This window comes from Alosa pseudoharengus, unplaced genomic scaffold (genome assembly GCF_046254945.1).
Source record: "Alosa pseudoharengus isolate Yale_2024_CS ecotype anadromous, Long Island Sound unplaced genomic scaffold, YU_APseudo_1.1 YU_APseudo_1.1_scf_7, whole genome shotgun sequence".
Taxonomy (NCBI): Eukaryota; Metazoa; Chordata; class Actinopteri; order Clupeiformes; family Clupeidae; genus Alosa; species Alosa pseudoharengus.
The window spans coordinates 31,524,365-31,551,433 of record NW_027468859.1 but is presented as its reverse complement, the minus strand read 5'-3'; the positions used below and the strand labels follow the sequence as shown (position 1 = coordinate 31,551,433).

At 43.9% G+C, this 27,069-nt stretch overlaps 1 protein-coding gene across 4 annotated transcripts in view; it reads left to right on the top strand.

Moving 5' to 3' along the window:
- The window catches only part of itsn2a (intersectin 2a), a 96,318-nt gene extending 75,450 nt beyond the window's left edge, over positions 1–20,868 (top strand). For all 4 annotated transcript variants that reach the window (XM_076271741.1, XM_076271742.1, XM_076271738.1 and 1 more), the window contains 17 exons: positions 619–674; positions 826–992; positions 1,147–1,180; positions 1,344–1,465; positions 5,333–5,429; positions 7,037–7,228; positions 13,650–13,771; positions 14,325–14,431; positions 14,624–14,807; positions 15,935–16,033; positions 16,297–16,464; positions 16,803–17,024; positions 17,835–17,956; positions 18,483–18,565; positions 18,800–18,883; positions 19,140–19,313; positions 19,758–20,868. In XM_076271741.1, the coding sequence (XP_076127856.1) occupies positions 619–674; positions 826–992; positions 1,147–1,180; positions 1,344–1,465; positions 5,333–5,429; positions 7,037–7,228; positions 13,650–13,771; positions 14,325–14,431; positions 14,624–14,807; positions 15,935–16,033; positions 16,297–16,464; positions 16,803–17,024; positions 17,835–17,956; positions 18,483–18,565; positions 18,800–18,883; positions 19,140–19,313; positions 19,758–19,921 (2,197 nt within the window). In that variant the 3' untranslated portion in view covers positions 19,922–20,868. The remainder of the gene's footprint in view (positions 1–618; positions 675–825; positions 993–1,146; positions 1,181–1,343; positions 1,466–5,332; positions 5,430–7,036; positions 7,229–13,649; positions 13,772–14,324; positions 14,432–14,623; positions 14,808–15,934; positions 16,034–16,296; positions 16,465–16,802; positions 17,025–17,834; positions 17,957–18,482; positions 18,566–18,799; positions 18,884–19,139; positions 19,314–19,757) is intronic.
- Positions 20,869–27,069: the final 6,201 nt, after the last annotated feature.

The following is a 27,069-nucleotide window of genomic DNA, read 5'->3' as shown; positions in this document are numbered from 1 at the left end:
CTAAAGGGAACCAGTTCGCCAACCAATCCACACAGACAACATACTTCTGTATCCACCAGTAATGTTGGACTTAATTGACTTGTTTGTGAAAATCAGACACCATTTTTAAAGATGGTGGTTGCCACCAACAGGGATGCTAACAGGCTGAATCTAAACGTCTAAACCCTAACCCCAGAGATGCTAACTGGCTGAATCTAACCTTGTAAACCCTAACCCCTGGGATGCTAACTGGCTGAATCTAACCTTCTAAATGCTAACCCCTGGGTTGGGGGCAGCATTGGCATCCCACCCCACAGACAGGCCTATCGACTGGCCTTAGGTCATCTCTCAAACCCAGACCCCATCTCTCTCTCCAAAAACTAATTTCCTGTCTTCTCTCCACGGTCCTGCCAATAAAGGCTAGAAAAACCAGAAAAATACATTTTTAAAAAAATTCAGTCATTTGTGCCAGTGGCATGCTTCATCAGTACCATGAGGTCAGTGGTGAAGATGGATGAATATTGTCTGCTCATCACAGATTCAAAGAATGACTCTTCTTGCCTTTTTATGAGCTGTCACCACACAATACCAGTGAAATAAGTTATAGTTTGTTGAAGATTTCACATCTTTTCTTTTCAGACCGCTTTATTCCGCTGTGGATGATTCTGATACTTCTGATGTCTGCCATCTTGAAGGTATTTCTCCCCCAAATACTTCTCAAATGCCTCCAGTGCCTTATCTCTCTTAGTGAATAGGTCTCTATTAAATGATTCTTTGTGTTATTTCGTTGCGTCCAATCAAAACCTGTTAAGCCACATGGCAGCTGACCTGTCTCGCCCCAATCAGAGTTTGTGGCCCTGTACACATACGAGAGTCCGGAAGTGGGCGACCTGGCGTTCAGCGTGGGGGACACCATCCTGGTGACAGAGAGGGAGGGCGAGTGGTGGAGGGGCTGCATCGGAGACCACACAGGGGTCTTCCCCTCCAACTATGTCAAGCCCCGAGAGTCCAGCGTAAGTCTGAATGCTCAAGCCCAGGCCTCTGCTTTTTTTCCTGCCCCTTAGGCTGAGACTCGGAAATGCTGTCAAAGTAAACAAACATGAACGTTCAGTCATGACAACTTGTAGAGATAAATAACCACTGTAAAAACAACCACTTTGTTTGTAGGCGTCAAAACCTGGAGCTACCAGCAAGAAGCCAGGTGAGGCAGCTTTACACACACACACACACACACACACACACACACACACACACAATCACACACACACCAAAGTATCCAATCCAATCCAAAGTAACTTTACACTTCTGCACCCACCTGAGTAACACACTCTTCCTTATATATGTGTGACTCCATTGTTTGCCAGAGATTGTGCAGGTGACCACACCCTCCGTTGCCACGACAGCAGAGCAGCTGAGTCTGACTGCGGGTCAGCTCATTCTGGTGCTGGCTAAGAACTCTTCCGGCTGGTGGCTCGGGGAACTGCAGGTGAGAAGGCTCTGATGCCTTTATATAAGATATAAGATGATGAGCCTAGAAAGGTGGCATGTGTAAGAATTGAGGTAAAAATATCCAAAAAATGAGATGCACACATCAAAAGAATGAGAAGAAATAAGGGCGATGATGTCATTAAAAAAAATTACAAGGTATAGTGCTGCAGAGATATCAACCTGAATTAGCATGCTAAATTACTAGCCACAGCCCGACAGGTGTCATAATACCAGTTTCGGCCATGGGAGGAGGTATACGGGCAACATAACCGCCAGCCAAACTGCAATACACGTGTCTCGGTTGTTACTCTAGGGTAGACCAACTCACTTTCTGGAGGTATACTGCCCCCATCTTTTATGGAATGTGTAGTATGAATTGATTTTTTGGCGGACATTACGCATGGCACCTTTAATATCTCTTAGGTAGAGAAATTTCTGTTGGGCAATCGAGAGAGTGTGGTTACACAAATAAAACAAAACATACATTAGCACAGAAGGTGAGCTAACACCAATGCACACAGAGACATATAAACATAAATATAGGCTAACTTCACATCCACACACACATAGCCAAATCCCCCACCCTACCCCACCCACACACACACACACACTCACACCCGCCAATACTTATACCCTCGCACATACACACACAGCCAGCCCACCCATACTCCTACAACCCACAGTAAATATTTCACATGATATTGCATAGTCTGCATTACACACAGCCCTATTCTAAACAAACTGCATCATAACACTATTGTCATGGCAGACCCTCTGTCTGTGAATACGCACATGGAGGCTAGGGAGAGGGGCATGGCAACTAGTTCCAGAAAGGGTCTCCTAGAGATCAGACGGCCCTGAGAGAGACACAAGGTCAAGGGTCAGCAGGAAGTGAGAGATATGTCAAGAACAGGTGAGAGGTCAACAAAAGGTCAGAGAGGTCATTCACATCTGGTGTAGGTTTAGGGGAGGTCAACAATCGAATACTTCACAACTTGTATAGTAAAGTGACATTCGATGTAGACTTCATAAGATATTCATGAAATATTTACAAAGGCTGGAGAGATTAAATTAATGGTATTCATGTTACACAAATATGCAGGGTGCGATTTGTGTAAAAACCAGAGGGGGGGATGATTTTGAATAAGTTTGTAAACCCCCCCCCAAAAAAAAAAATGAACGAACGATTCATAGCCTAGTTATGTCATGGCAAATAATACCCTATATTATTTTTGCCACCTTTGTAACATTTTAGTTTTAGTTTACCGTGGTGTATGACTTTAAACAGCGAGTGTGCTTGGTATGATGATCAGCTCCTCTAATGCAGGGTAGGACTACGTTTTGACAAGCATACAAATTCACCTTGTTCTTGCCCCATCTGAAATGACTTCTCTACTTTTGCTGCCTCCATCCTTTCTGTATTTGTTGTGTAAAAAAACGTTGTATATGATGGCACTGAAGTCTTAAATTAGTGAATTGGCTTACAGTGTTAGTTGGTAACCAAATAGCCTACACATTGCGCTACACGCTGCGTAGGCTACGTGCATTCTCTCTCCTGCTGATTTGCGTTCAGTAGCCAAGTGCGTAATATTGCAAAAGTTGAAAAAATAAATGTGTTTATTGTAACCTACAGAAAATAAATAGCCTATCATACTGTCAGTTAATTGCCTACAGTGCAGTGAAGAGTTTTGAAAGTAAAGTTATAGGGCAACTTGAAGTTTTATGAAAATAATTTACGAACCAGAACATAAAGACCATGAAGCTTCTATATCTTGCAGCTGTTAAAACACCCGCTAGATAGTTTAAATACCCACCAACATTCGTTTTTGCAGTACAGATTATTTCTAAAAGTTATTTGTCTACTACTGGCTGATTTATCAAACGAGTGCTTTCTCGTTCGTCCTCCGCAAACTACAGGTGTTTCGGTAGAGAGCCATTGAATAAGCGATGCCAAGCAATTTCTGTAACACTTTTTGTGACATTCAGCAAATATCTCCTCATTTAATGTAAGTTCCTTCGGACAAGGCCTATGTTCTACTCTACGTGCAGTTGTCCTCCATCTCAGTTGCATCAGTTTTCTCATTTTAAAGGTTCTAAAACATTATTATGCTTCACTGAATCCTTCTCGTTTTCTTTCATTCGTCCAGCTAACTTTTCCATTGAACCTAGCCATTTATGATGGATTACACACTCGACATTCTGAAATGTCCTGCACGATCAAGGCCAAATTACGTTATCACGCAGCCACTGTGTCAGCAGCATGAGTGCTGACGGTGACGGTGCGTTTCTGATGTCAGATTATTATGTAGGCTAGCCTAGTAGACTGTTCTCACGTTGCAGCGCTTTACTTATATGAAGTAGCATTAATCAATATGAGGGGCAGAGGCGGATAAATGTTGTCCCCCCCGACGATAAAAATAATTTAGCAGAAGTAGGGATAGGAAAACCAGAGGGGGGGAAATCCTCACCACCCCCCCCCCTAAATCGCACCCTGCAAATATGGGTCAGCTGAAGGTAGGCTAGTTTACCTCCCAGTGTTAAACTCAGGTTTTACATTTGCCTCCAATATTTCATAAAGGATACCATTAATTTGATCTTTCCAGCCTTTATAAATATTTCATGAATATCTTAGAAGTCTACATTGAATGTCACTTTACTATACAAGTTGTGAAGTATTCATAATCACTGAGTTTAACACTGGGAGGTAAACAAGCCTACATTCAGCTGACTCATATTTGTGTATCCTGGAATGGTTGGACATTCCCATTAGCAAAATATGAGAAATCATCTGCAAAGGTTACATCATAAAACAAATACATTTTTATGAAACAAAACTGATTTGCTTGACCATGTTCTGTCTTTTTGGAACTGGACTAGCCCATTGACTCAGATGTTACGTGATCAGGTAAGAGATTTGGAACAAAAATGGCAATGCTGCTTTGCGATTGTTGGGCTTTTATTTTGACAAGTTGTCGTCGTTCTGTCTTCCACATTCATGAAAGGTTTGGTATGAATGTTGAGTCATGTCTCATGAAACAGTCATGAATGCTTTATGTGCAGTTTATGACAGCTGCTATGAATGTGTTATGAACTCACCCGTCAAGTAAAGTGTTACCGATTTTACGTTGAGAAATTTGACCACCCAAGGCTATTCACTTCTACGGAGTGAGTAGAAGATTTGCGCGATGGTCTCCTGTATCGTATATGGAGATATAGCCTATTTTAAAGACGGACTGGCCGTTTACTAGCACAGTATGTCAATACATAATTGTCAATGTTCTTATAAAGTGCTTTCTTTATTTCTACCAAAAACTCAATGCATTATCTGATTATTTACTGTCTAAAATTTTAAAACCAAAACACTTAGGCCTACTGCGGGCCGTATTACAGACACTTCCTAACTTGCCAATACTATCAGAACCAAAGATTCTAGAACAGAGCTCCGCTCTAGAATCTTTGATCAGAACTGTTTGGTAACCATGCTACAGTATGCTTAGAAAGTCAGTACAGAACAGTCACTCTTAATAATTCAAAATCCCAATGTTATTTTCCTATAGGAAAAATTGCAAGACCGGATCTCAAAGATGGCAGCTTTTTTGTAGGCGATCTTCAGAGGTCTATAGGTTAGAGAGGTCAGCTATATGTGAGGGAGGTCAGAAAACATGAGGGCATGTCAAAATACTGGTGATCTGGTAATGACTGGTAATGACTGGTCATCTGCAGGGGAAAGTCAAGTCATCTTAAGTCTCCTGTAAGATGAGTCCTGTAAATATCGCTCACACTCACCCTGTGCAGTGGTTTAACTGGCTCTATGATGACCGACGTGTTTAGTGAATAAGTTTGTCCGAACATCTCTGCTCTCCAGGCTCGGGGCAAGAAGCGTCAGAGGGGCTGGTTTCCCTCGGCCAACATCAAAGTCCTGGGCACCAACAGTGGGAAGTCCACACCAGCGCCACAGCCAAGTAAGTGCAGCAGGGATGCACCCATAGTGACATTCTGGGCCGATACTATACCTTTCATACCCTTTAGTGGCAAGGAAACTAAAATATTTGTCAGGAATATTCATTAGAAAATAACTTTCAGGCCTTCATAGCACTGTCTCTGGATGCCCAAGTCCACATAACATTTTAGCTAGTGCAGACATGATGCAACAGACATGATGCATAGTGTTCAGTGATAGAGGCTGTGTTTGGTTCACAGTGTTCAGTGATAGAGGCTGTGTTTGGATCACAGTGTTCAGTGTTCAGTGATAGAGGCTGTGTTCACATCACAGTGTTCAGTGATAGTGCTGTGTTTGGTTCACAGACCATTGTGATGCTCTAATTTCCCTCATGGGATCAAAAAAAAAAGAGTATATATACTTATTCCACTGCTTGGTTGAATTTCCCTTTGTCCTACGTAATTTAGAACAACCATTAACCGTATGTTATTTGCACACCTATGAAGTAGATCCATTTTTTTGGCCGTATCACACTTGTATATTAATTCGCCAAACTCGTTGTGAAGTTTAAATTAACTGTCACGTTGCATCCGAGCTGTAAAATACAGACGTTCAGAACATGGCAACATTGTAGCATATGACGGAGGTGGCTTTTAGCTAGATGGATGACAGCAGGCTAAGTAAAATAGCGATGTTTCAAAGCTAAAGTTCATCAGAATCTTGGGATACGCCCGCTTGACAACGGGAGAGATAGAATTAACGACTGGCCTTTGGACGTAGCAACCATCCATTTAGAACTAGTAACAGCAGTTTGTCCTGCAAGTTGAGAAATTAGTTGATATGTGTTGGAAGAAAGTAGTTCTACAAACAAGACAAGTTTTAGCGATTAAATTGTAACAGGAAATGAACACAACGCAAGTGGCAACAGTGGAATAAGCGGGATAATGGACTCCACGGTGGTCTGTTCACAGAAGTTAATGCACTTACGAGGTTTAAACGGCCCTCCGCTTCGCGTTGGGGCCGTTTTACAACCTCGACCGTGCATTAACTTCTGTGAACAGACCACCGTGTCGTCCATTATCCCTTACTTAATACCTGCCACTCGTTTTACCACAGCTTTCAAGCTCTTCAGTTTCCTAGAGGAGGTTGAGCTCGGCTTGGTTTCCCGCTTTCATCAAAGCTGTTTGTTCTCGGCAGCATGCCCCAGGATTACTAATGGGAATTCAGAAGCCATTGGCCGTATTTGTCATTAGATAAAAACAGCATGCGGTGTTTTAATTCCTTGTATGCTTAAACATACTCTGGAGTTTAGGTGAAGACACAGTAAAATGCATACACTATGCCTACTTACAAATACTTCTACTATTTGCATTTGCAGTCTGTCTCACAAGATCAAATGTAGCCTGGAGATGAATTATCTGGTTTATAATCACTGCTTCCTCTGAAAACATACCTATGATGTGTTATTTTTTCTCAGATAAAATACTTCCTGTTTTTGCTTTAAGCAGAACATCTCCAGGAGGGTGTGGTTTGACCGAATGACATTCATTTGGCCTTTTTAAGGTCATTTTTAGGTTATTTTGGCCTAATTTTTGGTCTCTTCTGCAACGTCTGCTCTTCCTGCTTCAGTTTGTCAGGTCATCGCCATGTACGACTACAAGGCTGCCAATGAGGACGAGATGAGCTTCTCCAAGGGTCAGCTGATCAGCGTACTCAACCAGGACAACGCTGACTGGTGGAAAGGAGAGGTCAATGGGGCCACGGGGCTCTTTCCGACCAACTATGTCAAAATGACCACAGAGTCTGACCCCAGCCAGCAATGTGAGTTCCACTTCTCTGCTGATGTTGAAGTTCTTTTTTATTTTTTTACAGGGTAGTGTGTTGTCCAGTAAGAGAAAAACAATATGTCAACAACAAAAAAAAAACACAATGGCAATTCATCTTTAACTACAGACAAACTTTATCTAACATGCACACAGACATTCTGTCTTTCAGTTGTTTATTGTGCCACACACACACATAGACACAAAACAACTTTCTTGTTATTATTGTTTTTAATGAGGGACAGTTGCATGGCCTGCACACACACACACAACACACATACACACACACACACACACACACTTTGGGGAGTTAGGCTAACAAGCTGTCTGCGAGCATATTTGTAGGAATGTATATACAGTAAGCTGGATAATGAGGGTACAAGGTCGCCCTGTGACCCCAGAGAGAGTTCGGTTTGGATCTGTGTTTGTGTTTGTGCTAGAAAATGTTTGTCTGCCTGTGTGTGTGTGTGTGTGTGTGTGTGTGGTGCGCAGGAATGCATCATGCATGCTTGTTGGAACCTTTCTGATATGCCAGTAAGGGTTTAAGGTCTGACAGTGTACTCCCCTGGATGCCCTCAGCTCAGTCTGTTTGGTATTCAGCACTCATACTGTGTGAGTGTGTGTGTGCGTGTGTGTGTGTGTGTGTGTGTGAGAGAAAGAGCGAGAGCGGGTGTGTGTGTGTGTGTGAGAGAGAGAGAGAGACTGTGTGTGTGTGTTCAGAATAAACCCGCTGATCCCCTGTGCTGGACTGTGCTCCCTCTCCACACCTCTGGGAACCTGCACCAGCTCTGTTTTCTTTTTGTTTCAGCACATTAGCATTTGTAAAGGATGAATCCACCCGGGTGTGTGGTAGGTGGGGTGGAACTTTCTAGACTTTCTTCTCCAAAATAGGAACGTTCTCAGGGAAGGTCTCTCAGCAGGTTGGCCTACAGAAAGGTCCTTTTGACAGTCCTCTTCCCAATTGTTCCACAGTGCAGAACACACACCAAAAACAGCGAAATAGTAGTCTCTCTCTCTCTCTCTCTCTCTCTCTCTCTCTCTCTCTCTGTCTCTCTCTCTCTGTCTTCCTCTCCCCCTCTCTTTGTGTATGTATGTGTTATCAGCAGGCTTGGAATTTCACCATTTTAGGGGCAAGGCCACTTGGCCTTCAGTTGGGCATATTTGGTGGGGGGCACAAAGGCCACATGTCAGGGCACCAAGGCCAAAGTTAACTATACAGTAGTATGCTTTAAAAATGATCAAAGTTGTATTCACTGCAGTAGACCTGCATCACTGTATGAAACATTACAAAAACATAAAACATGACATATTATATATAACTGTAAATCATCTGATCATCTAATATTTTCAGATATCTAGGCTATATTTAACATTTATTTTATATTTGGCCTGTTATGAAATCATGTACTGAACAATTTAAGCACAGCTCAGCTTTAAGAAACTCAAATAGCCTAGATGCATGGTTAGCATTTTGTGATCATTAAGGCTACTTTCACAAACTCTTATAGTCAGCCTCTGATTTACCGATATCTAGGCGACATTTGTAATATTTATTTTGTATTTGGCCCGTTATGAAATAATGTGGAACAATTTAAACACAGTGTAAAACTTAAATCCCACATTTGGAGACATCCATGTATGTTGAAATTTACTGCAAATTCAAAACGGGATTAGTCTGGAACGGCTAACTGTACAGTGGACTGCTTTACACCTTTCTGTTCGGTAAGGTCTGCTGTTTATTCTGATATATGGTTTGTCATATGTTAAACGAAGGGTTCTTGAAGTATTCCACCGAGATGAATGGGTAGGGAGATGGACGCAAAACCTTCAGTAGAATGTATGATTAAATTGAATGATATTATTTACTTTTCTCACGAACCGTTCACCACAGCAATTACCGCCTAACATCGTTTAAAAGCTGAGAAAAAGCTCTTTCATGTGATACTTGTGATGTCTGTGTGATGAGTAGGCTACTTCGCGAGTAGTTCAACTGAGAAGAATGGGTTAATTTGGACGCACTTTCTTTCTTGCACTGTCACTTTCTCCACTGCGTAATTTGCGCTGTGAATGCTAAGATTATTTTGACAGGCCATAGGCTAAATATATATCGCTATTAGTAGGACGCAAATCAGAATATTTAAAGAAGGGGGCACCAAGGCCACCGTGGCCTGTAAACCTTTGATTTTCAAAGGGGCGTCACGGCCAACGCAAGGGGCTACGACGGCCATGGCCGTCGTGGCCGCCGTGAAATTCCTACCCTGGTTATCAGTATTATGTGAATAAGCAGTAAAGGATAGAACGTGTCAGAAAGAGAAAGCTACTTTGCGTTGTGTAGAGTGTGTGTGTGTGTGTGTGTGTGTGTGTGTGTGTGTGTGTGTGTGTGTACATGCGGCGCTTTTGTCTGTAAACTAGAGCATTGTTTCTCTGGGTGTTGATGTAAACAGGGCTGCCAGAAGCGTGTGTGTTTTTGGGTGGGGATCAGTCCCACTCCTTCCCTTCTCACCCCCCAACTCCGGGCCGCCCGCTGCTGGGACTGGTGCCATTATCTGCCCTCCCTTCAGACAACCGCTGGCTTCTTCTCTGCCTTTGTTCTTTTCCCCAAACTGGGGGATTTCTGCTCAAGGCATGATAGCAGTTTTGGAATATTTGTTTATTCAATGGAAATGTGCGCTATGAGATTAAAAATAAGTCATGTTGTTGTGTCCTCGTTGGATAAATCTGATAGACAGTGGGACTTTCTGACTAGAAGAAACTAGATAGCATCCAGTTATTTTGTCTGTTTATATGAGGCAAATATTGAATTTGCAAATCAATGCGGTAAAAGAACCCAACAATTTGTACTGCCGTACTTTTATTTCTGAGGCCTTGTTTGTTGTCCGAATCTAAAATATTGACTGATAGGCTACTTACTGTTAAGGGTGTTTTCCTTTCAGAGAGTGTAGATGGTATTGGTTAAGTTTCTCACATAGATTTTGTTCTTGGACAGCAAACTAAATAGAGATAGCTCTTTGATTAGATTCTTGAATTTCCCCTTGAGGATCAATAAAGTATCTATCTATCTATCTGATAAAGTTCATGGATCTTGTTCTGTCTTGACCAGTCTGTGGGGATGGAGATACTATATGCTGAAGAAATCATTTGGTTTAGTGTTTTAATTTAGATTTAGCTCTGGCTAAAGCCATGTTTTACCTTACTCTGTATGCAAAGGGGCCTCCATCCAACACACAAGAGCCTCTCCTGATGTTAACATGCACTTTTTTTCTGTTTCAGTTCCACTACCAGTAAAAATGTTTATAGGGGTAGATCTCAAATCTGAAAGATGATTTCAAATGGTTCCTTTTTTTAGGGGTAGAGCTCAAATCTGAAAGGTGCTTTCACAAGGTTCCTTTGTTTAGGGGTAGAACTCAAATCTGAAAGGTGCTTTCACAGGGTTCCTTTGTTGAGGATGTGGTGGCTGGAGCAATGATTGGGTACTGGATGATCTGATTATGTAGAAACACTCCAAAGCAGAAAATCAGTATGGGCCTCTCACATACCCTAGAACATTTTTGTAAGACTTTGTTTTAGTTTAGAAGCTAAAATGGCCAACGAATGTTATGCCTTTGATGCAAGAGTTTCAGTTTGAGCAGTGACATTGATCTCTGTTCTCCTCCTTTACTGACTTCTGTCCTGCATCACTCTCTCCATCCATCTCTCCATCACTCTCTCCATCCATCACTCCATCACTCTCTCCATCTATGGCACACATTTACACCCCTGGTCACTCCTCCGCTCTGCCCTGCCCCTTCGCCTCTTCGCCTCATCTGTGTTTTCTTTTAGGACTGTCCAACTGTCTCCGCCTCCCTCCTCCTCCCTTCCTCCTCTTCCTCCTTTCCTGGGCCAATCAGAACGCTGTGCTTCAGGAAGCTGATGAAGTGACTCCGCCCCTCACTAACTCTTTCCGGAGATGGCTCCTCCCTCCACACGTTTTTTGCGTCCTTCTGTCTTTCTTTGTGATGCGTTTCCTGTCACTGACTCTGACTTTTATCCCAACTAACCAGGGAGGTGGGTGGGATTAACAATGTTGGGTAGTCATAGAAATGGACCTTACCAAGCTAACATCCACAGTTAAACAACAATGTAGCAAAAACTGTTAACAATTTCCAAAATGACCCTTTGCGTCAGTCACTCTCTTAGACATGGAAAACCGTATTTTTTATTAAAGTCAAAACTTTCTAACTAACTATATTATACTTATATCCTAATATCTTCATTTAGCCTTTGCTTAGGAAAACATTTTGCCACGTAACTCACACACACTAACAATGTCACCTGTTAGAAGAGCAGTGTCCGTTCCATACTTGACAACACCTATGCAATGACCTGAGAGTGTTTGTCTTTAGTTTAGTTTAGTTTAGTTAGGTTTAGTTTAGTTTAGGTCTGTGTTTCGATTTGTGTTTGTGTTGTGTTACGATGAGCTTGCTTATTTTTATATGACCTCGTGCCTCCTCCTGTACAGTTACCATGTACATAGAAATGAGAATAAACTCTTTTTACCCGAGAATTTTACTGACTTTTTTTCTGACTTTATTTTTATGTAGCAAAGAACATTAAATTCATGAGTAAAACTGTTGACATAACTATGTTGAGTAAGTCCAACAAGTTATTTTTTGAGCATATTATTATGATTTAAAAAATATTTCAACTCTTAATTTTAATGCCAATGTAATGTTTGTCATTGTTCATCACTTTGGATAAAAGTGTCTGCTAAACATAAATCTAAATCTCTATATACAGTATAAGCTATAATCTATCTTTATGTTAGATGTATATCCTTACATTTATTTTCTTTTTTTCTAATATTACTTGCAAAGTTAATGTTTCAGATGTGTCAGTGTCCTCTCAAAACCATGTTAAGAAGGTTACGTTGTATACTGCAAAGCCCATCAAAAACACTGTTCCTACAGCTGGATATAAACTTCAGACATTGATATTGCAACACATGATTGCAATACACACATAGTGCTTGGACATTGTCTAATTCTGAAGGTAGCAACAGTTGTTAAAGTCTGCTGTTCGGAACAGTCTGGTTTCTAAAGGATCTTTAATTCCAGGTCAAACGTTTTGATCTGCTTGGAGTCTGCCCCGAACCTTGAAACGCAATTTGTCTAAAAGAGTAAATTTTTGTATCGCCTGTCAGAATGGGCCCTCCTGTGTGTGTGTGTGTGTGTGTCTGTGTGTGTGTGTGTGTGTGTGTGTGTGTGTTCTGTATTGATATCTGCAGTAATGGGGGCGTGTTTGGCATGTCCTCACCATCTGCCGCCGTCTGCTGTGTCCGTTTATGTGTGTGTGTGTGTGTGTCTGTGTCGTTGTGCATTTGTCTGTGTGTGTGTGTGTGTGTGTGTGTGTGTGTGTGTGTGTGCATTTATCTGTCTGTGTGTGTGTGTGTGTGTGTCTGTTTGTATTTGTCTGTGTGTGTGTGTCTGTTTGTGTGCATGCGTGTGTGTGTGTGTGTGTGTGTGTGTGTTCCCCAGCCGGGAATAACACAAATAAATGAGCCGGCGGAGCTCTTGTGGCGGGCGTGCTGAGCTGAGACGAGATGAGCGTCTAATTAAAGTGATGAATGCCCAGATGTGCGCGACCAGACAGAACCCAGCAATGGACACACACTCTGACAGATTGCCCGAGGTCTCCTGGACACTGCCAGAGATGCCATAAGTTGGGAGAGAGCAAGCCTGCTTTAGATAGGGCCTCATTCATCATTTATCTTTACCAGAGCTGGAGTTCAGACTGGAATTACATAAAGTGTGTGCTGCTGTTTTTATAAGACACACACATACACACATTTTAATGGTTTTATTTGGACCTTAACACAGGGGAATAATTTATAGGTCCAAACATTGATATATTAAACTTTTAGACAGGTCTGATAAAACACTGAATGCTTTGTGCTATTCATACTTTTTGCACTTATGGATAGCATTGTTTTCTCCAAATGGATAAACAACCTATTATTGCAGAAATAGAGCAGTACTTTGCTAGTCTTTTGCATTTGGCTTGCATAGTCCACACAGTTGCAGTCCGTATAAAACAAGTTTGTGCACATGTCCAAGACCAAAACACAAGAATGATTAGTTTGCATTGAAATCCCAGCTTTGTCAGCAAGTGGCTGATATTTAACTTACACATACACATGCACAAACAATGTAGGCAAGTACATAGGAAAGCAAATCAACACACTGACTTCCTGCCACACTCCAGTACAAACTAATCTGTACTCTACTACAATCTACACTACTACTGTTACATGCCCCCAGGCCCCTACATTCAGACTTACACACACACACACTCACTCACTCTCTCTCTCACACACACACACACACACACACACACACACACACAGATTCTCTATCTGACGTGTGCATACATACTCCCTGCAGGGTGTGCAGACCTGATGAGTCTGGACACCATGAGCCCCCAGGAGAGGAAGAGGCAGGGCTACATCCACGAGCTCATCCAGACCGAGGAACGCTATCTGGAGGACCTGGAGCTGGTGCTGGAGGTACCTCACCTGGGCCTTACCCCTACCACCTCACCTAACACCTGACCTCACCCAAACCTCTAACCTGAACACCTGAGATCCTAACACCTCACCTGGGCTTCTAACACCTCACCTGGGCTTCTAACACCTCACCTGGGCTTCTAACACCTCACCTTGGCTTCTAACACCTCACCTGGGCTTCTAACACCTCACCTGGGCTTCTAACACCTCACCTGAGATCCTAACACCTCTCCTGAACCCATAACACCTCACCTGAGATCCTAACATCTCACCTAAACCCATAACACCTCACCTGAGATCCTAACATCTCACCTAAACCCATAACACCTCACCTGAGATCCTAACACCTCACCTGAACCCATAACACCTCACCTGAGATCCTAACATCTCACCTGGGCTTCTAACACCCCTTTAGGATTGTGGTTACAAATGAACCTAAACCCAAAAGCCAAAACCCAGATGACTGTTGTTCAGAGTACGTATTCTAGGGTGTGCTATTGTCGTGACTCGTGCATGAGTGTAACTGTGGTCATCGTTCCTGTGTTGTGTGTAGGTGTTCTATAAGCCCATGGCTGAGTCTGGCCGCCTCACTGAGGCAGAGATGGCTACGATCTTCATTAACTGGAGAGAGCTCATCATGTGCAACACCAAGCTGCTCAAGTGAGTGTGTACGTGTGAGTTTTTGTGTGAAATCAAGAGTGTGTGTGTGTGTTTGTTATGGCCGCTATTACCTTCATATGTTATGGTTCTATTATGGCGCTGAGCTGCTGTCTGCCATCACTGATCGCAGAATCGTGTGAGAGTTTTACCATGTCTTAACACTGACACTGTGTGACCCCTGGGTGGCGCTAGAGCGTTGCGCGTGCGCAAGAAGATGGGTGGCGAGCGCATGCCCGTGCAGCTGGTGGGGGACATCCTGGCGTCGGAGCTGGCCCACATGCAGGCCTACATCCGCTTCTGCAGCTGCCAGCTCAACAGCGCCGCCCTGCTGCAGAGCAAGACCGACAACGCGGCTGACTTCAAGGACTTCCTCAAGGTGAGAGGGATGGACACACACTTTTTGACTAGGATGGAAAAACATGGGTTGAAGGTAGACCAAAAAACTTACATCCCTAGTAAAAGACAGGTCTTTATGAGTAAAAATTAGTTGTTGATTTTGTCTGAATTTTCCCATTTCACCACCACTACTTTCAAATAGAGGCACTTTGTATATTTCCTGGTCTTGTGGATGTGGAGTGTATACTGTTTCATAGTGAAAAAGACCAAGACCAAGAAGGGCTTGACCTACTCTGGTGTGTGTGTGTGTGCGTGTGTGCGTGTGTGTGTGTGTGTGTGTAAGAATTAAAGAGATGATGAAGGGTTTTATACACACTCGTTTGGCCTCCGCTTGCAGCTGTGTGTTTGAGTGTGTTTGAGTGTGAGACTTCTTCAAGGTGATTGAGGGAGACAAGAGTTTGAGATTAAACACTTATAGTGGGCGTCTCTGAGAGAATTTATGAGCCGGTGGGGCCCCCTGCTTGCCTAGATGAATTAAAGAGCCTGAGGGCTCTCAATGACTTCAAGGTGAGGGGAAGTCAATGGCAGTGGAAGTTTATGAGAAAGGCTCCCGAGATGTCTTTTATTTCAGTTTTTTTTTTTTGCTTCATTTCGTCTCACGTTTTTGAGTGCGTCACTCTTCAGCAAATGGAATCTATTTTGTGATTAGATCTAACCATCGTGAATGTCTGCTGTCATTGTAAAGTTTATTTTTGTCTCTCCATCTTTGTGATGACCCCCCCCACCACCACCACCACCATTCCGTTGTCTACTCCCTCCACCTTATTCTCACTCTCATTTTGTCAATCTCTCTGTCCCTCTCTCTCTTCCTCTCTCACTTTGTCTCTTCCTCTCTCTGTCCCTCTCTCACTTTGTGTATCTCTCTCGTTTCCTCTCTCACTTTGTCAATCTCTCTCTCTTCCTCTCTCACTTTATCAATCTCTCTCTCTTCCTCTCTCACTTTATCAATCTCTCTCACTTCCTCCCTCACTTTGTCAATCTCTCCCTCTCTCTCTCACTCTCTCTCTCTCTCTCTCTCTCTCTCTCTCTCTCTCTCTCTCTCTCTCTCTCTCTCTCTCTCTCTGTGTCCCTCTCTCACTCCTTCCTCTGTGTATGTCCTGATGGTAGAAAATAGCCACTAACTACCGCTGCCGAGGGATGCCCCTGTCCAGCTTCCTGTTGAAGCCGATGCAGAGGATCACCCGTTACCCACTGATCATCAAAAACGTGCGTCACACACATGCTTTTTTCACTCTGATACACACACACACTCACACACACACACACACACAAACACACAAGCACAAATATGCACACACATATACACACACACACACACACACACACACACACACACACACAAGCACAAATAAGCACACACACACACACACACACACACACACACACACACACACACACACACACACACACACACACACAAATACACAGAGGTCTGTTGGTTGCTTGAAACGTATGTTGTTGTGGCCCAGATCCTGGAGAACACGCCGGAAGGCCAGGCTGACCACGGTCCCCTGCGTGAGGCCCTGGAGCGGGCGGAGGAGCTGTGCCTGCAGGTCAACGAGGGCGTCCGCGAGAAGGAGAACTCTGACCGCCTGGAGTGGACCCAGAGCCACGTGCAGTGTGACGGCATCATCGAGGTGAGGAACTGGGTTAGGCTCAAAGACCGGTACGCTTATGTGTGTGTGTATGTGTGTGTGGAAGTGTGTGCTGTTCTACATTAAGTTCTACAATTGAGTGTTGTAAGTTGTAAGATTGATTGTGGCAAAGTTGTTTTGCATGTGTTTGTGTGTCTGTATGTCCATGAATTTGTTCACATTTCCTCTAAATTTGACGAGGCGGCTCAAGAGCTGAAGAGTTGAGGAGCTCAGAAAGCTCATTCACTCCCTGACAAAGTGCACCCAGTGTCCAGTGATTTGTCAGTGATCTAACAACCCCCCCCCCCCCCTTTCCCCCCCCCCCCCCCCCCCCCGTCCAGCATCTGGTCTTCAACTCCTTGACCAACTGCCTGGGCCCGCGCAAGCTCCTCCACAGCGGCCGACTCCACAAGACCAAGAGCAACAAGGAGCTGTGGGCCTTCCTCTTCAACGACTTCCTGCTGCTCACCCACACCTCCAAGCCCTTCTCCTCGTCTTCCTCCTCCGCCGCTGACAAGCTCTTCAGCACCAAGTCCAACGCGCAGTACAAGATGTACAAGACGGTGAGAGGCGGTTCAGAATGACTTGCCGTAAGACTCCATCAGGCCATATATGTGTATTGCTGGATATATGGGTAGGTTTTAAGTCATGTTTTTTGTCCCAAAGATGTGTGAGATGGAACTTTTGCTTAGTTATTTCGGATTCATTAATAGAATTCATTGGATTAGCACAACTTTTGTATCATCGCCATAAGTCGCAAATGAGAACACAGCTTCTCTGAAATTGCATCTAATTTTCACTTCAATTCAAGAGGCCACAAGGGCTCACATTTACAGAGAATACAGTAATTTAGAAACCTTCAGCTGCAGCCCCCCCCCCCAATAATAATAATGTTGGTCATTATGTTGTCTATGAGAGCCCCTGTCAGTGCAGGCTCATGGAGTTGTCCCCTGAGTCTCTGTATTAGAACTGGCCTTTGCCATGAGACAGAGGTCACGGTGACAGGGAGGCTACACCGGCACCTAACTGAAGCGTTAGGATCGCGCAGCATCTGCTGCAACAATGGGCTTCCACTATAATCAATGGAAATGGCCACAGCAGACGTGATAGCAGTGCGTACATTAAAAAACAACGAGATCGGTCTTCTAAAACTTTTTTTTTACGCTACGCACACTAACCCAAACAAGCTTCAGTTGCAGACCTGGTGTAAGAGGAGAGGAGAGATTCTGGTTCAGCTCTGAGGCAGAACCACTGTGCCTGGTGACCAGAGCTTTAAAGAGCTGTAATATCCTGTTCTCTTTCTTGAATTTCCCCTTGGGGATCAATAAAGTATCTATCTATCTATCTATCTATCTATCTATCTATCCTTGCAGCCGGTCTTCTTGAACGAGGTCCTGGTGAAGATGCCCTCTGACCCCTCCAGCGACGAGCCAGTCTTTCACATCTCGCACATTGACCGCGTCTACACACTCAGGGCGGACAGCATCAATGAGAGGTCACACACACACACACACACACACACACTGATGTGCAATCTGCAAACAGACTTGCAGATGCACATAACTATCAATAAAAACTGTCAATAAAAAGACTTGCTAAAGATATATTATTGACTCTTATCGGAACAATGACTATAAAGCCCAAAGCTACTCATGATGATATGTAGAGATATAAAAGGAGTTTTCTTTTTCCTCCATTAATTCTATTTTGCTCTGCAAGGATAGCTATGCTAATCCTATGCTGTAACCTGCTGTATGCTTTATTTTATTATTACATATTATATTATAATTATATAAATACAGAATACTGTTTATTATTGACTTATATTATTATAATTATATTACACACTGAAACTACTGTTCTAAGCATGTGAGTGTGTGTGTAGCTGTCAGAAATCCCTTAGAGCTGGATTAGGGGAAGTGTTAGTCTGAGTAACAGCCCTGATGTATGGAGATTTAATGAGGATGGTGTCAGAGTGATGTGTTGCCGCGGTTGCGTGAATCGATGTGCTCTTGCATCAGGACCGCGTGGGTGCAGAGGATCAAAGCGGCGTCGGAGCACTTCATTGACACAGAGAAGAAGAAAAGAGAGAAGGCCTACCAAGGTGAGTCAATAGCACTCTCTCTCTCTATCTCTCTTTCTCTATATATCTCTTTCTCTCTCTCTCTTTGTTGAATACCGCTCCCTTAGTTATCTTAGTCTCAGTGAACTCTCACTCTCTCTGTTTGTGTCATGTGCCTGTCTGATCCAAGGTTGAACTTATGAACTTAAGTTAATTGTTTCTGTGTGTGTGTGTGTGTTTGTGTGTGTGTGTGTGGTCATATCTCTCTGCTTGCAGCTCGCTCTCTCAAGTCCAGTGGTATTGGTCGCTTGCTGGTGACGGTCCAGGAGGCCGCCGAGCTCAAGTCCTGCAAACCCAACGGTACACATACACAAACAAACACATACATGCACACACACACACACTCCACCTGCCCAATCACTGGCCTGCTGAGGCTCGCTCTTCTCCTTAGGGATCCACTGTTTATTCCAGATTCACACACACACACACACACACATACACTCACACACACACACACAATACCAGATGCACATTGGTATTGCTCGTCATCCATGAACATCACAAAACCCTCCTTTCTTGTCTGTGTGTGTTTATGTGTGTGTGTGTGTGTGTGCAGGTAAGAGTAACCCCTACTGTGAGCTGACGATGGGGGCCCAGTGTTACACCTCCAAGTCCCTCAGTGACACGCTGAACCCCAAGTGGAACTTTAACTGCCAGTTCTTCATCAAGGACCTGTACCAGGACGTGCTCTGCATCACAGTCTTCGAGAGGGATCAGTTCTCCCCTGATGGTACGTTGGGGTGTGAATGTGAATTTTTACACATCCATACTTGGCTGTGGCCAGTGGTTAAAGTCGGATTTGGCAGGTGGGGGAACCCTAAAATCCAGTGTCAGTGCAACAGGGAAAAATGACTCAGCGTTGGACAACATATTGAGTATCGTGTGTTGGACAAGAATTGCTAGCTTCTTGGTCACCTGTACACGCGAAAAATTAACTCACTATTTATTTTAACAATATCATCGCGCTATTGTTGGTATGAAAGAATATATTTATTATCAATTTATCTGAGGTGGCGGAACTGTGTTCCTCCCCGTTCCCCCCCACTTTAACCCCTGGCTGTGGCGATATAGCACAGTTCACACACGACAATACACACTGAGTTGTGAGCCCAGCCCACCCGCCCCATACACACAGCATATCCCGGTGTTCTGAGACAGATCTGTTTGTCACCAGATTTCCTCGGCCGCACCGAGGTTCCCGTGGCAACCATCAAGAAGGAGCAGGAGATTAAGGGCCCGGCCAACCGAAGGCTGCTACTGCACGAGGTGCCCACTGGCGAGGTCTGGGTCCGCCTCGACCTCCAGCTGTACGACTCCGGGACTACCACTCACAAGTGACGACGCTAATATTTCACACTGATCCCGGATCAGAGTGGCATGCATTCGGAGTAGCTTTTGAGTCTCTCCAGATGGCTTCAGTGCAGCAAGGTTATATTGTCACAAAAAGAGCCATCGATGTTTGGAATGGGATATTGTTGTTTTATTTGTTTGCTATTCGTGGGGCCTCTCATAACTTATGAACCCACTCCTGCAAGGATGAAAGCCACTCCCACTAAAACAACCCCAACCAATTAGGACAGAAGGGCTTGGAGCTGGATGCCCAATCAGAGACTTTGGAATGCTTGTGTTGTGTTCCTAGAGCCCTGCTGACTCAGGTCCTGCTGGCAGATGGAAATCTGCTCCTAATGTGCGACAGAATCTGTTCCCGAGTCAGCTGATTCTACTGATAGCATTCTTATCAGCTTTGACACTAACCTCCAGCGGTGCTAAAGAGGCCCAGCGGTGATGAAGTGCCTCACATTACCACAGCGGCTCTGCCAGCTTTGTTTTACTCCCACCAGGCCACTGTTGCTTTCAATTTCCTGTTTAGCTTTTATGTGCGCGTCGTCAGCTTAGTAAATTTCCTGGGGCAGTTTTATGTGACTTGCCAAAGGAAAATAAGAAGAAAATAGACGCAGGCAGTTCTAACACGGTTTAAGGGGCCAAATTATCCTAATTTGACAGGGCTTTTTAGAGCTAATTTGAATTTGCACAGAACAAAAATAACATTCTGTCAATACGCTTTTTTAGCATTGCTGGAGGACCTGAATCACAAAACTAAAATAACGAACAGATGTAGCTTCAACGTTTCTCCAATGTGATGAAAATATATCTTTTCATTTTATTTGCATGTTTTAAATACATGAGGTTGCATTCATGCATTTTCCTGTAACTCACACTCACAGCCTCCAATAGGATGGATCACCTCGGCAAAACAAGCAAAATAAATCCACCTTTCCAAAGTCTCTGACGTCTTTTGATATTTCCAGATGACATTTCTGGGCTTTGACATTTCAAGGTAATCTGGTGAAAGGTTAGATAGCTGTCAGCATCTGAAGTCCTTATCCTGCTTTACTCCAATGGAGGTGACCTGAAGTCATGCCAGTGATGCTGTCACAGTAACAATGTTGGATGAGGTGACCGTGTCAAGCATGTCAATCACATCTTTTAGGCTGGAGGATAAAAGCACACAACTGTAACAGGATGGTGTATAGAATGTAAATATTTATAGTACTTTATATTCGCCATCATTTTATATAAAAATGATGGCGAATATATTCTTTTTATTTCCCACTATTCCCATCTAATGGTTACTGTGGAGCTATAGATTATTTATTTCGGTTAATTCAAAGTCTCCCTCCATTGGTGTCTTAGGCTTTTATTCTGTCATAGAGTTGTGAGAAAAAACAAAACAAAAAACACTTCCAAAACATAATCAAACAGCACTCAAAAGACAACAACTTGAGGGATTACAGTGACTGAATGACATGTGATGTGTGTGTTTATATCTCACTGCTCATCTACTATTGAACTTGTCCCTCCCCTGTTCCCCCACTCAATAAGAACAACCTCAGGCACTCCAAAGACTCGGACACCCGGGCTACACCAGGGGGGTATTCCAAGTACATGGTTTAGTGATAAACATCTTAAGCCTAAGAGCGTCGTAAAGTCCCTCTTACGAACGTCTTAAGAATTGCCGACTGTTTCCCGAAACCATCGTAGCTTAAGAACGTTGTGAAAACGCTCGTAGATCTACGAGTGCTCGAGAGTTCTTCTTACCGGCTAAGAGCATCTTAACAGTACTTCTCACTGAGGTCACCAACAGGACACGAGGAATTACAACTTAGAATTCATAATCCAACTTACGTTCCCATTCTTTATTGTGTTTACCTGATGAATCAAATTTTAGCGTGCAAAATAGTATAGCCTACATTTAATGGTCATAATAATGTGATGAAAAGCGGACAAAAATGCAATCCAGTTATGAAACGAGACGTTGCCAGAATAGTTTGCCATTATCTTTGCTAAGTGAAGGCTATATTTTATTAGGCCTATGAGGTAAAAGCAGAGAAAGGAACATGTGGTTTAGTCTATACTGCATCAAAATCTAAGCCTACACATTTCCTCACTTTGTTTTGTTAGGAGAATGAAGCCATACAGCTCTTCTATTAGGAGGTTTACCACCTACTCTGAGTTAACTAACCCAGGTTTGTCACTAAACCACGTACTTGGAATACCCCCCAGGTCCACAACTGAAGCACTTCATTCACGAAGCGTAAAAATAATTTTGGAAAACTGGTCTATTTTTTTTTTTTTCCGAATGTACTCGTCTGGTGTAGCCAGTTTCATTGATTACAGTGGAAGCTAATTGTTGCAGCAGACGCAACGCAAACGAAGCGCTTTAGTTATGTGACCGGTGTAGCCCCATGGGTTAAAGAGGATGCACTATGACATGCTCAGATGCGGCTCAGCATCCTGACTGCAGGAGGTGCAGTCATGTCGTCATGTGAACCTTACAACAGCACCAAGAAGTGAACGAATATGAGGTCATGCGTTCCAGAGGGCAGGTTTTTAATTGTGCTGGTCAGTGTCTTGTAGTGGACCAGCACTGTCGCTCGTAACATCTCGCGTCCTCTGAGGTGCCGTACAGGAGGTTCTTGCCCCTGGTGAGGGAACGTGAGCACTGGTCAGGGAAATCTACACTTGACAATTCACATGTTGTCACACACATGATGACGTATATGAAAATTGCTGATTTTGGGCAAACCTGCACAATTGTTGTTGTTAATGACAACAACAGGTTAGTTCATGCCAAACAGCAGATTGAACATGGCATTTTACTCTACAGTAGACCAGTGACACCCGGAGGTCATTTCTGCACGATTCACCTGTTTGGCCTCCAGGGGGAGACGTCTCTCTCCGGTGGCATGCCCAGGGGCGGGGCCTGGAGCCTGGGGTCATGAGAGCGGCACCGCGGGCTAGGGTGGAGGCTCCGCCTCAGGATCTCCTCCACCTGCTTCCTTGTGTACACCTGGCCTGCCGAGGTAAAGATAAGCACAGGTGAGGGCTTTGATCCTGCTAAAGCAGTGTGTGTGTGTGTGTGAAGACTGTGTGTGTGTGTGTGTGTGTGAGAGAGAGATGAGTGTGTGTGTGTGTATGTGTTTTTTTTGTGTCTCTGTGTGTGTGTGTGTTAATGTGTGTGTGTGTGTGAGTGTAAAGGTCAGCACAGGTGTGAGCTTTTATCTTGCTAAAGCAATATTTGCATGTGTGTGTGTGTGTGTGTGTGTGTGTGAAGAGTGTGCATGAGGAGTGTTCAGGAGGACGCCTGTCTCTGTAAGTAACCTGTTTGGCAGCGAAGGACCACCCTCTTTTCCTTAATCCTGTCTCGTGATTGTATGAACAGGGGATCCTTCAAGGCTGGGGTTGTGACCTGGTGGAGTTAGGAAGTAGTAAAAAATGTAATATTTGTTTTCGTGGTAAGTACAAAATACAAGATATCTGATTTTTTCTTGGATTCATGCATCAGAGTGGTTAGGACAGTACAAAGGTTTGATGTTTTGCTCAGGAAATAGGTTTTCTAAGCTAAAATGGGAGAAGAACAGAAAAAGACATTGTTACCTTGGAGGTATAGGGATAAATGGTGTTTAACAGGAAGGGGTTGTACTCTTGGGGGTCGTAGGTGTCCAAGAACACATACCCCTGAGGGAAGACAGAGCAGATCATCAGCTATGAATGACAGCTGCTGTTAAGTGAGTCAGTCTAACAGTGCCACCTAGTGGTGAACCGGAAAACAACTCATATCTTCACACAGTGTACAGGAGTGTTTTTGTTTTTAAACAGTATAATAGCTAGTTATGCGTACACTTGTCTTTTTGTCCCATGACATTTTTTGTCACATTCAGTGAACGTCTCCTCACTATCCGCTAGCTGCCCCTCCCGTTAGACAAAAGTGTATGCTAAGAAATTTAAATACAAACATAAACATAAACAAACCCGACGTCACAAGCAATCGCTGACCTCACTTTTAAAGCTGGTTGCCCTATTGTCATAGCAGTACTGGGGGGTATTCCAAGTACGTGGTTTAGTGATAAACCTGGTTAAGTTAACTCAGGGTAAGTGGTAAACCTCCTACAACAACAGCCCTATGGTATTATTTTGTAAGATGAATGAAGCCATGCAGCTCTTCTATTAGGAGGTTTACCCCTTACTCTGAGTTAACTTACCCAGGTTTGTCACTAAACCACGTATATTTGGAATACGCCCCTGATCTATTGAGAACCAGGGATCGCGTTAATGCCCTCCGGCGTGTTCACTAGCGCGTTTAGTGGGCGCACCTTGGCGTTGCAGTGGTGGATGTAGTGGCGCAGCATGCTCCTCAGCCTCTGGGTCTCCTGGCCAGCTACCTGGGCCATGTGCTGCTCCACGCCATGCTGGATGGGGGTCCACACCTCCTCCGACCAGCACTTGTACAGCAGCTCCCGCCGACGCTGGTCCTGCGTCTGCTGACGACACAACATCTGCTCCACGTCCCGCTGAAACGACGGGAATGACCCCATTATAGTGACCAACACTCACTATCCCACTAGGGACATTCAACTCTACCTGGTCTGGACTTATGGGACTCGTCCTGCTATGGTGGGAATGCCTTGTGAGCATTGGTCTATGATACAACAATAATGGCAGTTTCTTGTTTCCAATTCCAATTGATATAACTAAAGTACTACCTGTATCTATTATCAATATGTTACTAACAGTGTTTCCACTGATATTGTCCAATTGTGTTAGATTATACAAGCATTGCATACCAACACATTCATGAAACAGTGTATATACTGTAACATGAGATAATTAAACATCGACTTTTTCTTTTGGCACCTTCACAAATGTGTTTTCTGTGTCCAGTAAGGGCTGGGCGATGGCCTTCAGATCCTGCTGCTCCACCTCAAGCTGTTTCTGTTGGAGAATCACAAACATATCAGAATAAAATGAACTTATGAATAAACAAACTGCAGTACGGAACATGAACATGTACAGTACTATAGTGCAGTATTAGATCTGTGTGAACAATGTGTGTGATAGATGTTAATATTATTAATTGCTGCTGTAAAAGCATGATTATCCTTTGGGGATCAATAAGGTAATCTGTCTGTATGTCTGTCTGTCCGTCTGTCCAAGAACTGTCTGTGTCCTGCTATGATGGCTGTGAGATGATCAATATCAATATTTATCATGTGGATTGACCGCACGTGGTAGTGGTAGTGTGTGGTCCTGTTAGATAGTTGAGTGTGTACGTGTCCTGCCATGTCTGTCTGCTGTGGTACCCTGAGTGAGTTGTAGGAGATCCAGGTGGTCTGGCCAGTCTTACAGCTCTTGTCTGTGGCTTTGTTCAGGGGCTTCCCTTTAAGGTACGGCACCGGCCTCCCATCTGATGCTGAGGGCAGAGGCTCCCTGTTGATACTCACTGGTGACTGAGGAGGCAGAAAAAACATTCCATAACACAATGGCTGACCTATATTCCCAAGCCAGCAGACATCTAGTACACACCAGACTTACTGCTGGCCCCATAGACATATATTATATGTCTATAAGTATTTTAGGAGACAACGACTTTCAGCTCACCCAACATCCCAAGATATTCCAGAATGAATCATTTCACTTTTCAATTATTCAAATGCAATATTATTCTTATGAAATATTAAATATTCTGAATTGAAGGAATTATGTTACCACTTAAACACGTAAGATAGTGCAGTGACTGAACGGAGAGAGGGAGCTGTGTGATCTAATACCCCCCGCCCGATCGCCAGATCTTTCAGCACCCCACCCTGATACAACACTATACAGGGCCCCAGACAAAACCAAGGTAGCGATGCATGCAGGCTACAGGTGTCCGCTGCAAACGGATCCATCCTGGGTGGGGACCGTGCGAACATGCCCTTGGGCTCATGTGAGGACGCGGCCGCTGAATTATTACTGAGCACAGGCGCACTCACGCGGCTCTTCACATGGGCAAACGGAGTTGGGGTGGATACGGTGGTAGTGGGGGTAAGGGGGGGGGGGTAATCGTCCCCAGTTAAGAAAAACACATGCACACAGCAAACATGTAGGCTGTTGACAATGTGCACAAGCGACGTCTGACGCGCGTCAACAGACGCCAAAGTTTAGAATGTCAGTATTTTTTAACCTGAATACCCAGAAGCTCGCACGCAGAACGAAGTATTTTTAGGAGCAGCGCCCACCGGTAAAATAAGACCACACAGGCTTAATGTTGCTGCTTAGAATGTAAGCCTGTTAGTAGCCTAAACCTTTTTTCAAACATTCCAAAAAGTGCAGCAAAGTTGGAAGCCTTACCTTTGATCTGATGAGGCATGCAGGAGTCACTTTTTTGTGGACGGTGATGACACCCATGTTCTCTTTCAGTGGCATGGCTTCAGAAACGCACAGTAGATAGATCTTCAACAGTGCATATTATTGTATTCCTGTTTGTACTGAAATGTTGTTTAAAGAAAACAATGAATGTAAAATCACTTGGTGGATTCTGTGATTCTGACCTGCAGTTTCATTCAGTTGGCGGATGATGAAACAAAAACCATTCCACGAGCAGGTGTCGCGTTCCACTCAGCTAGGCTTTGTTCTAAGTGTCTCCAGGCTGGAAAACAAGTAGCATTGTGTTAGACAGTCTGTGAGACAGTTCGAGAAATCATTTTGAAGTGAACCATTTCGGATATGCCTTGGCCGCTGTTATACGCGTAGCAGAACATGAATGTTTGCAATTTGAAAACTAGTCTATTAGAGGGATGATAAACACAACTTTGACCAAATATATATAGGCCTAGGCCTGCTATATTTCCAAGGGTTTAGGGCAGGCCAACTATATTTTTCTATTGAGCGTATGAGCGTCATAAATGTCTTATTGTCTCCCTCGCCAGGGTGCCAAGTCTCCAACAGCGCTCCACTACGCGTAGGCTACAGGTGGCAAAGAGCAGCTGGCTTTTACCCGACTCTTTGCGGAGCTCGCCGGTGCCCCGACTCTCTCTCTCCGATGTTGATCCACCTCGAACGCTTCTCCTTGCGTGCCCTTGGTTGCTATAGTGATGTCACACGTGGACAAGTGGAATTTTAAGTGCATTCGTTGCTGGTTTATGGGCGTGTTGACCTCTCTTCAG